This window comes from Cajanus cajan, chromosome 4 (assembly GCF_000230855.2).
Source record: "Cajanus cajan strain Asha chromosome 4, NIPB_CcT2T_4, whole genome shotgun sequence".
NCBI classification, from domain to species: domain Eukaryota; kingdom Viridiplantae; phylum Streptophyta; class Magnoliopsida; order Fabales; family Fabaceae; genus Cajanus; species Cajanus cajan.
The window spans coordinates 1,114,698-1,126,937 of NC_138520.1; the positions used below are offsets into that span (position 1 = coordinate 1,114,698).

The 12,240-nt window shown below is 31.7% G+C and overlaps 1 protein-coding gene across 2 annotated transcripts; it reads left to right on the forward strand.

The window, feature by feature from the left end:
• The first annotated feature begins 3,249 nt into the window (after nucleotides 1-3,249).
• LOC109802320 (ribosome-binding factor A family protein) lies at nucleotides 3,250-4,679 on the forward strand. Of its 2 annotated transcripts, XR_014433586.1 has the most exons (3): nucleotides 3,251-3,806; nucleotides 3,924-4,132; nucleotides 4,340-4,679. XR_014433586.1 is itself a non-coding variant. In XM_083073871.1 (2 exons), the coding sequence occupies exons 1-2, from the start codon at nucleotides 3,333-3,335 to the stop codon at nucleotides 4,068-4,070; spliced, it is 621 nt and encodes a 206-aa protein (XP_082929997.1). In that variant the 5' UTR covers nucleotides 3,250-3,332; the 3' UTR covers nucleotides 4,071-4,679. The 2 variants fall into 2 exon arrangements, 1 of the variants encoding a protein (XP_082929997.1); XM_083073871.1 differs by having other exon boundaries at nucleotides 3,250-3,806; nucleotides 3,924-4,679.
• The last annotated feature ends 7,561 nt before the right edge of the window (nucleotides 4,680-12,240 follow it).

Below are 12,240 nucleotides of genomic sequence, written 5' to 3' on the forward strand. Positions count from 1 at the left end.
CTTCTCTGATTTCTTAGGTATCGCCACTTACACTAGTAAGGTTCGATTCCACTATCAGGATTAGTATAGTTAGGTATAGGCATACCGTGACATTAGAACAGATTACCAAGTCACATATGGGAATAACTTAGTAACTATTCGCAATAAATCATGCAACCTTTTTCAGTAATTAATTAAAAGTTGTAGCCCTTGATGTCATACTTTACTTTACATTGACTAAGGACCTAGAGAAAACTCAACAAAATCCACTCCAGGAGTTTAACACCTACTTAGAAAAGGTTTTCAACAATTGGTCTCCCAGAGCACCAAAACAAGATTCCCTATATGGAATCTTCAACTTTCAAACAACATTATCTCCTCTAGTCTTAAGCCAATCAACATGTTTCAATGCCTACAATATTTTTAGCATCAACTCCTAAACATACATCCTCTATATACATTATCCAAGCCAATGCACAAAGAGATCAAATTACACCAATCATAATTAACATACCAATACTATACACCTTATCCAAGACTAACATACCAATGCTTATTCACACTCCAACCATGCAACTATAGCATATTCTTCACACATAACATATCAATGCTCGTCATCATAATACATCACATCACATCTACATATATCACCATAGATCAATATATATATATATATATATATATATATATATATATAGAGAGAGAGAGAGAGAGAGAGGGAGGGAGAGAGAGGGTGTCAACATTCATCATACATCATACAAGATGCAATAGACTCAAATACGTTATTCATGTTCACCTATTCACCAATCAAACAACATGTATCATCAACGCAACATCCATTCAACGCAACTTACCTCGTGTCTAGCACCACTGAGGTAGAGAGTTCTCTATCTCGTCCACATCTGATGCCACTCAACCTGCGCCCAATGTGATTGAGGTAGGGAACTCTTAGGAACTCACACCTAGTGTGGCAAAAATCCATGCCCAACCTCATATTAGGAAAAGAGCCTTTGTCTGACTCACGCCCAGTGTCACCTCACTTACGTCCAACGTCATTTAGGCAGAGAGTCTTTGTATTGATCATGTTTGACGCTACCCAATTACGGCCTAATGTCACCAAGTCAGAGACTTTCCAATCCTTTCACGTCCGACACAATTCTAATCACACTCAACATCTCCCAACTCGAGACAAGTCTCTCTCCTCACATTTGGTGCCACTAATCCTGCACCTGACATAGACGAAATAGAGATTTCTGGTTGGAACAATACCCAACTTCATGAAGGTGTGTTAGGCGCATTAGAAATCTACAATAGTAAATAACTTTGAAAATTGCACTCTAAGACCTAAAATTCAAAAGAACCAAGCATGCAATGCATCCAACAACTTGTACTTATCATTCACAACTCAATTCTAAGTTCAAATAACACATGCAACTCAATTTGCATCACTCACCAAAATCACACCCATAAACTCAAAACACCAAAAACTCAACATACACGAAAGTTCCACCTCAAATTCATCAAGCAACCAATAATTTAAAGAAATCTAGGCATATGCAACTCAACAATTCAGCAAGAATTGAGTCTAGCTTTCCTTACCTCAATTCCAAGCCACCAAAAATGAAGAAGAGGGAAATTGAATTCAAGCTTCATGAAGTGTCGCACCACACCCTAATTTAAACTCACTAGACACCTAAATCAAAGCACACAAACACATTAATGATTCCGGGAAAAAATTGTTCAATTGAGAAAAGGTTTAGAGAAGAGAGAAACCCACAAACCCAAAACACTTGTCTTTAGTTTATCTCTCAAAAATCTAGAGAATTAAGCTTCAACAGAAACCTTATATACATCTTTCCCTTAGGGTCAACTGGACCTCTGGCCAAAGACCTTCAAAACTAACAAGACTCTTGAGAGTTTTTCAACTCTCAAAGCCCACAACATACCCTAAACACCATATAGGTACAATAATTAAAAAACTTACAGTGTTACAATAGAGTTGTCGATCAACGATAAAGTTGTTTTGTTTATAGTTTAGTATATTACAAATATATTATATATATGTACAATGTGAGTATATAATGCCTTAAGGAGTTTTATGTTTTCAGTCACATTGGTAAGAATTGTTTTAAATTTTATACACCCTATTCATATAATTGATGTATATATGTCAAGGTGATTATTGAGTGAGAACCTATAGTAATATAATTATCTTATAATTCTCGCTATGTTGTACTGTATTAAATATAATAACATATCAAATTGCTACAAATATAAAATGTTTACTGTTAAAAATAGTAACTAATATTTACTAAATAAGTATTCTCTTTTGAATATCCTTGTGTCAAAGCCAAGATTCTTCAATGTACATATTGAAATGCTGATTGAAAAAATTATTGAATGATAGCTTTTAAAAGAAGACGTGTAATGAATATTGAGTCAATCAAAGAGATTCTCTTTAAGGCAACGAAAAGATTCTGTGATAATATTACTCAGGTCAAATTAACAATTGTTTATCAATCATACCTAGGAAAAAAACAGACAAACATAAAAAAGAAAATAAAGTACATTGTTCTTTGTAATGGTCAATATCTTAATCCCACGATTTCAATGTCTCAGTACCTAATTAAGACAGTAGTATTCGGGTAGTCCTGTTTTTTCATGCACAACCATGTTACTTCTCGAAACTCGATTATGCTATTAATGTTAATAACCTTAATCTCAGCTACAATAAATAAAAAAAATTAAAACACAGTCCATCCATGTTCCCTTTCCAAATGATACACAATCAGTTGAAAAAAAATACAAAATTAATTAATTTGAAGAGAAAGTTTATAATTACACAATCAACTTTTTGAAATTCAGCAAATGAACATCACAATATGAAAATTTTGAAAAAAGTCTGCTTTGGTATATAGAATAAATAAACTATTTACACTTGACAATAAATATATTTATTATTCTTTATACATTACTAATAATCATATTATATTATACATAGAGAAAAATTTCTAACATACTCACACTTTTTTTATAATCTTTTTTAATTAAATTATATTAATAAGTTACACTAAAATTTTAAAACAAAAACCACTCATTCTTTTTGTTTTAGTTAATATGTAATAAGGATATTTTAGTAATTTAAAATGAACCTGGTCCAAAACAGGACAGAGTGTATTGAAGGGCCTTAGATTATGGGCTTAGTGATGTTTGTGATGGGCTTAGGAGTGGGCCTGTAGTTGTTGGAGAGCAGAAAAAGAGTGTTGAATGGATATGGTGTTGGGTGGCTCTGAAACTAAAACTGATCTAGAAAGGGTAGAGAGAGGCGTAGAGGCAGAGGGAAGTAAAGAGAAATGCTTCATCCAGCAGCGCTCACACCACCATGTCCGTTTCCCGCAGGCAGAGTTACAGTGAGGGTGTCTCCAATGGCGATTCTGAAAGGAAAGACGGTGGTGGGTTCGAGGATAAGGTGCATGGCCAATCCTCGGAGAGTCCAAATGGTGGCCAAGCAAATAAGGAGGGAGCTTTCTGACATGCTTCTCACTGACAAAGTCTTGCAGTACGCCGTTCTTCCAGAAGCTTCCTTAGGAGCCGACCGTTACCTCTCCTCCCTCACCACCATCACCGACGTCCAAGTCTCCGGTGACTTGCAGGTCGTTAAGGTCTATGTCTCTGTTTTTGGAGATGAGCGAGGCAAAGAAGTCGCCATCGCCGGCTTGAAGTCCAAGGCTAAATATGTTCGCAGTGCGTTGGGCAAGCGCATCAAGTTGCGCTTAACTCCCGAGATTCGCTTTATAGAGGACGATTCTTTCGAGAAAGGAAGCAGGGTACCAACACTATATTCACTGCTTCTTTATAATTATATACATGCTTATGCTTCTTGCTCGCTCCAGTGTCCTTCCACCTTTTGCTGATCATGTGTGTCCAACGCTTCAAATTTTCAGGTGATTGCAATATTAGATAAAATCAAGAATGACAAGAGCACAGAGAGACAAAACAAGGACAAGTTGGATTCATCAGCTAATGCGGATGATGATGATGATGATTGGGATGGTGAAGATCCTGACGAAGGAATCATTTATGTGGAATAGATGCCTCCCAGTGCATCACTTTTGTGCCTGTTTTATATCGACAGATCTTTCGCTCTTGATAGGTATGTTTTAATGAACCTATGTCAAGAACAACTTTGGATGATCCTACTTTGAAGGTTGTTTTAAGAATTGTTTTTATCCAAGATAAGTAGTTAGTCTCAAGCTTTCTGCTAGGTTTCTGCCAAATATGAATATACAATTGTATTTGGTACTTGTATCCCAAGTTTGGTTAGCTTCATTCAGTTATCAAATCAATTACTTATGTGCAGTGATTGGAAAGACTTCACTAAAATGCTTGCTAGAAAGATGCTGTTTTCTAGTTCTAACAAGTGACAACATTATCTGAACATCAAGACCTTGCATTGTCAACCCTGAAGTGATGTAGACCCATTTTGGGGTTTTCTCTCCTTATATGGCTTAACCCAGGATGTTAGTATACACGAGGACTCACTGTATAAAATTATTTTCCTTGCTTTACTTATTCCGGTAAGTGGAATTTATAATGTTTACTATTGCTGCTGTCTGAATTTGGGTGTGTTGAACAAATTACGCTCAACCAGATGCATGTACATGTCAATGTGGTATCTTTATGCTCTTTCTTTCTTTTTACATGGTGTTCATTTAATTTAGTGGGTTGTCCTGCTTCCCGGGTTTACCTCGTGTCACTTTTCACTGGTATGTATTGATCAGGAATATAGTACTGGCAGTTGCCATGGTTAAAAATGCCTTTGCACTTATTTCTTTTTATTTCATTATCATTCATCCAACCAACCTTTTAATGTTAGTCTCACAAACTCAAAACAAATTTAAGTTGCTGGGAGAGATCCAGTGTTGTATTTCTTCCCAAATGTATGTGGGGAAAGCTGTAGTCATGTACACTATCACAGTATACAGAATGCAAAAAAAATTGGTTATGACCCTCAATACAAGGGAAGCAACATTGTGATATGTATTAGAAAGCGTACTACCCTGGCCATGTTAGACAAATATATCCATATAACCTTTTAAACACATTAAAAACAACTTATTTAAATTAGCAAAAGCAGAAAAAAAGGAATCACGAAGGACCAACCTCTAGTCGTGCCTAGAACTCTTCAAAATGGTTCCAAACCCTCACTCAATATAGAATGGTGTTATATACTATAGTGTTTATAGATAAAAGCAAGTTCGATGACTCAAGAAAAGAGTAACACATTAAAAACAACTTATTTAAGTTAGCGAAAGCAGAAAAAAGGAAATCACGAAGGATCAACATCTAGTCGTGCCTAAAACCCTTCAAAATGGTTCCAAACCCTCACTCTCAATACAGAATGGTGTTTATATACTATAGTCTATAGATAAAAGCAAGTTCGGTGACTCAAGAAAAGAGTAACACACTTCTTGTATAAAATTTTGGTCATCACAAAACTCAGAAAGAAAAAAAAAACTCTACATGTGAGATAGTGAACGTTGAGTTTTGATTCAAGTCCTTGGGTATAAATATACGCATCTAAAATTCTATTTATGCAGTTTGGTTAGCCATAAATATACGCATCTAAAATTCTTTAAATAATAAACGCATAATAGAAACACATTTTTGGTGCAATGGCATGTCATGTCTTGTGTATGTGTGGGGTGTGGGTTCAAATTTTGGCATGTCTCTTTTGGTACCTTTAATGCAATTTAGTTTTATGAAGAAAAAAAATTGGGACAAAATGCGATAGGAGAGATTTGAACCTAGTTACTACTTGAGTATGGCAAAGAAAATAATCACTTAACCATTTTTTTCACACCAACAAGGATATTTTAAATCACCGAAACGTTTAGACAAGGATTTTCATTCAATTTCTAGCTTTATTTTGATTAAAAAGGCCAAAAAGGGAATGCCCATTAATTGGAAAACAAAAATCCATGATAGAATGTCACTACAAATGAGGCAGAGGCTTTACAAAAATCTTATACCAAATGTTAGAGAAACATATCGATCTAAACACGTTAAACACATTAAAAAACATATTAAGATGAGGGAAGTAAAAAAAGAATCACAAAGGACTGAACTTTAATTATTGATATCTACTTTAATTTCAGTTCTAACTCGTGTCTAAATTTTCACTCTCAATATAAAATAGTATTGTCTGCTATAAGGTTCGATGACTCAAGGGTAGAGCAACACATTCTTTATATAAAGATTTGCTCATCACAAAATTCAATAAAAAAAATCTCTACATACGAAATGATGGACGTATCTACATAATTGTTTAAAGGATAATGAGTTAAACATAGATTGATAATGGGTTACATTAGAAATAACTCCCTCATGAAAATAGAAATATTTTTAAATTGAAAATATTTTCCTCAACCAAAGAACACGTTACTCCTCTTCAGAAGGAGGTAACCAATAGTTCTCTAGTCTCCTTTGAACAAATACAATTTATGAAAATAGGTGTTTGTTCTTCGGTCTCCTTTGAACAAATACAATTTATGAAAACAAGTGTTAACAACCTGCCCTGCTAAAATGAACAAATAACCTATCAAGAATATTTTTTATAGTACACATTTTTCAGAATTTAAACATTGTATGCATTTTATGTACTTGTATTCTAAAACACGTATGAGAGATGCTTAATTTTTTTCCGAAAAATCAGCAATTTTTTTGCAAGGCAGACACCATATAAGAATGCAGCTGAGATTTCAAAACGTGTAAAACAAACGTACTATCAAAGCAATTGCCAACTACAGAACTCTGCCCTCAAATTTTCCAGATTTAAAGCAAGAGAAACATATGGCTAATAATATGACATCAAAGGAAGACATTTATTAAACAAAATGGACATTGTTTTTGTTTTTCTAGTGCATGTAACTCAAATGTTGTAACATATATTCGAAGCTTATCTAAAGTGCTTCAAAAAAAAAAAAAAAAAAGGAAAAAACATGGTAGAATTCCTTAACAAATATTTCTATATTCTACTTCGTCTGAGGACCTCCTACCATTGTAGGGATACCATACGTGGTTTTCAGTGATGAGGTTTCTTTTGAAACCTGGGTTTTGGCTGAAAATAGAATGAGCATGATAAATAGAATCAAACATTCATGGATGAACACAAAAATATCAACGGAATTTATACCATTCACAAAATTATCATGTGAAGAAGAAACAAAACAAAGCATACTTAATATCCTACATAAACTAGAAATGAGAGAAGAAAGAAAATGCATTAAAGGATTAAAAAAATAACAAAGGTAATCAATCTAGTTATATGGTGAGTATAAGTAGAAATAAGAGAAGATGACGATGAATTCAATTTTATTTGTATGTATGGTGAAGCACAACATTGTTATAAAGTCAAAATGAACAACAGTAATAGTAAATCATGTGAGAGGTATATTTTTATAAATAAGTTATCGTCCTCTTTTTGAGTTTTCAGGGGCAGTCGATGTGTAACATGTGGTTATACCTATAAAAGATATTCTAATACTTAAGTTAGAGGGTGTTCAAAGCTATGTGTAATCTTTCAGATTGGTCGTTCTTTCTAAAGGTAAAGTGCACAAATATAAATAATGGAAGATATGTTACCATTCATGTAGAAACAATAAAGAATATTTAAAATCTTTAATTAGCATCTAAAGGTCAAATGTTTCTCTTAGTGTCTCCTTAGCCATAGAGCTGTAGGTTCTGGCATGCTGAAGACAGCACAGTTGAACATTGAGACCTTCTCAACATGCCAAATAGTACTTGGTGTGTTGCCACGCTTTTGGTTTTTGCATCTCGATGTTCATTCTAAAGGTTGAGGTATCCTCAAAATTATAGTCCAAGACCTATCTAGTACAAAAGGGTATAAAACTGATTTAAGAAAACTAAAAAAGGTGAACACTACCTTGAGATACGTGTTAGACCTATAAAAGATTTATTAATTGATTTCCAGTTAGGAGTGTTCAAAAAGGTTGAATTAAACTAATTTGACCTATTAACTAATTTGAAGTATAAAAGTAGTTCATCTAAATTGAACTACATTATAAAATAGTTTAGAAAAATTAAACTAAACTATTTTTTTTTAATTTAAACTAGAAAAATCAACCTAAATTATGGTTCTAAAAGTTCAAGCTACACATAATTTAAACTAAACTAAACTTTTATTTTTATTATAAGTTTAACTATATTGCACTATAAAAAATTATTTTTATTTCAAATTAACTCCTATTCTCAAACTTATAATAATAATAAACTAAAATGTGTCGATCACAATTTAATTTGAAAAAATTAAAATCTTTTAAGTCATAAGTCAACCAAAATTGTTTACCAAAAATCACTTATCTAAAACTAAGGCAAAATAATTTAAGCTCACATTGACACATACATAGTAATTTTGAAACCACTAATTGATATTCTATCTACTTGAACTATATTTTGTATTAAATTAAACTACTTTTGTGTTCTAAATCAAACTTTTTTTTTATGATTTGAATTGAATAGAACTAATTTTTTTTTAGGAATTTAGTTTTTAAAACCAAACTAAGTTCAATTTAATTTTTATAAAAAAAAAACAGTTGAGTATTTTTTATAATCTAGTTCAATCTAGTTTTTTTAGTAGTTTAGTTTGAAATAATTTTTTAATAGTCGTATCAACCAATGTGTTTTAAATGAATGTTTAATTTTCATACATAAAGTTTTAATTCATAAAAACACATTAAATTTATATTAAAATTTAAAATTCATACAATTTGACATTTTTTTTCTTTTTATAATTATTATTATTTATTAATTAATATATTAAAGAAAATGGAAAAAGAAATAGCAACCAATGAATAATCAAAAGGCAAGCCATAATGAAAATGAGAACTTGGTGGGGCTGGAGAGTGTGTTGTGCTTATGCTTTTTGTCATTGTGTAGTTCAAGTCTATCCTCCAATCCTATATCATCCCAATGTTGCAACCCATATTTCTCTTGGCTACCCGTCATTTGGCCCTCCTTCTCATATGAATAAATGGCACAAACATCTTTATCACAAGATTCTTATTATTATGGTAGATTCTAAGGATGGGGAGATTCATCGAGCCCCAAAATGGATTTTGCACTTTTATACTTTCATTTAAATTTATTTAATTAAAATTAAAATAATTTTTCATTTTGAAACAAATAATATATAAAACATAAAATATTGTAAATTTAAATTATTTATTTTAGATGGGAGCAGCCAATGGACTTTATAGACTTTCTATTACTCTTCCCCACCCAGTCATTGCACCTTCTCTTATGTGAAACAAGCATCTATCTTCTCATGTACATACCATTCTACAATTGTTGAAATTCTATCGAACCCTCTATTTACTTGTGTATCAGTCCCTGCAAATAGCCACAACCAATGCTCATATCCAACACTATCGTGTTATCATCTAATTTCTACAAAATTTCAAGACAAATACCTGCTTGTTCATTTGACATTATGAATTAGTTTTCATTTTTATGGGGAAAAAAAATAGTATTTTCACATCCTATGAGTGTAAAATGTGTATGGAGAAAAAAGAAACAGGAAGAGAAGGGAAAAAGAAAAAAAAAATGATAACCAAGATGAATGATGTTATAAAAAAAGATAGATAAAAATAATGAGTTGATGTAAATGAAGTGTAGCGAAATATATATATATATATATATATATATATATATATATATATATATATATATATATATGAGAATAAATTTCTCCTATCCTCTCCGAATTTAAATAAACAAATAAAGATGTTTTAGATATTATAATGAAAATATTTTAAAATTTCTCCTATCCCCTCCGAATCCTCTTAATATCGGAGAGGTACTAAAATTAAATGAAGAGGGATTTTTCTCTCAATTATTTTCCTTCTTTCTCTTTCTAAAACCTAAACCAAACAGATAGCGTTATAAAAATTTCTTTACTCCACTCAACTAAATATTATGTAAAAGCTTTTAAATATATCATATTCTATACATTTTACAAAATTTAAAAACTACCGAATATTTTGCTAAATTAATTTAAATTAACATTTATTCATAAAAAGTTGCGGCTAACTTGTGTGAACCCCTCCATAAATGACATTGTTAACTTCACCAACTTAACCTTGTTTGATTCATTATTATCTTTGCAGGTTAGGCATAGATAAGTTAGCGATAAACTTGAAGCAGTGAAGCAGCTAGCTAGCTAGGTTCTGATTCTATGTCTATAGAAACTTGTCGTGCATGGTTTCGCTTACGGACTGAAGTTGTAAGAATCAGATTTTATAAGAACAAAATAGAAGGTGAGTTGATGGAATATGAATTAACTTTTGAATGTAAGGTGGACGAAAAAAGAAAGGAAAGTTATGAAATAAAATTCCCAACCCAACAAAAAACAAAAGGTCAAGAAAGCAAAGGCGTAAGTGTAGTGTTAAAGAATCCAATCCAAACTAAGCACTGGAGTTCGGTACGTATACAAAGTACGTCAACGGTCAATATCATATCTACAGGGGGATTCCCAATATTGGTGCTTCACATTTTAGGAGAAACAAACAAACAACCCTCCTTATGCTTGCTATATGTGAAAATTAAATATTTGTCAAAGGAATCAATACTTTTTTTAAATAAATAAAAAATAAGGGGGCTAACATTCAAACTAAAATCCTCTATAAAAAAAAAAAAGTTTTAATACTTTGGGGCCCTTCCCAGTCCCAAATGCAGCCAAAGAACCGGATGATTCGCAATAGATGGAGTATTACGTAAAAGTTTGTACGCACTCTTCATTGTAAAAGATTCATCTGATGAGTTGCTCCAAGCAATTAGGAAGACCAATAATCAGACCCCAAACATTGCTAGGAATTAGATGATGGACATGTTCAAGCTCCCATTCACCACTAGAATTCACATAAATAGAAACAACCTTCTGTATTTCCTCCCTCGAAACTACACTAAGACTGATGTCGACAAGATTTGGCAAATTGTGATCTAAAAATACAACCAAAAGAGGAATCAATACTTATATTGAACAACATATATATGTTTATTTAATATGTATAACTTATTTTTCATAAACAATCCAAGTGACTTATAATTTGTTATATGTAACGATCTATTATGTTTAGTATACTTTGTGAAATCATCACCTAGTTCTAAAATTTAAAGTTGTCAAAACGAGTAACTTAGCCCGGCCTGACCCACCACGGGTTGATCATTTTGTGGGTCAACCCAACCCGGCTCATTTATTAGTGAGCTCAAAAAAGTTGAATCCGGCCCGGCCTACCACGGGTTAGTGGGTTAAACAGGTTGGCTCATCTAATTTTTTTTAAAAAAAAAATTAATATACAACTGAAACTCAAACCTATTTTAAAAATCTGAAACTCTTAATATAAAACTTTTTATACAAATATACATACTATAACATGTATATAAGTATAAGTACAACTCAGAAAAATTATATAAATATATATACATCAAGACTTACAGTGAGCTCTCACACATCACAATATTACATATATATTTTATTTGTTGTAAAAAAAAGTTATGTATATATATAAAAAGTTAATTTAGGTAGACTTATTCTCATAGTAAGTTAATCACTTCTCTCTCTATATATATATATATAAAGTATTATTTATTTATAAATTTTGAGAATAAATCGTTAAAACTTTCAAAGGATTACTAAAATTTCAAAAAAAAAAAAAACATTTTGAAATAGGATAAACATATTGTACTTACAAAAATGTAGTACTCCTCTTCCAAGTAAACAAAGGATCTTTAATCTTCTCACAATCCAACCGATCTTGGTCCAAGTAAGATTGTCTAGTTCTGAAATCACAAAAAAGGGTGTTACCTACAAAGAGTATTTGGACGACCAAGTCAATAAGTGATTAATTAGAGTAAAAGATAAAAAATTAAAATTAGCCTATACATATATTATACCTCTTTATTTATAATATTTGTGTTTTATGTTAGTGAAACACGTAATTACCTATTCAAATGAATGATTACCTATTAGATAAGCAGTTACTTATCTTCTTAGATAGTACACATATAAAAGTGTAGTTAAGATAATAATAGTTTTAAAAGTGTAACAATAATTGAAACTCTTAATTAAAAGCTTTCTATCTAATTTTTTAAGATATTATGACAATGATCTAAATGTTATTATATTTCTTTTTTCACTCTAAATCTGTGATCAGTAAACTTGAGTTTCAATCTTAATATACA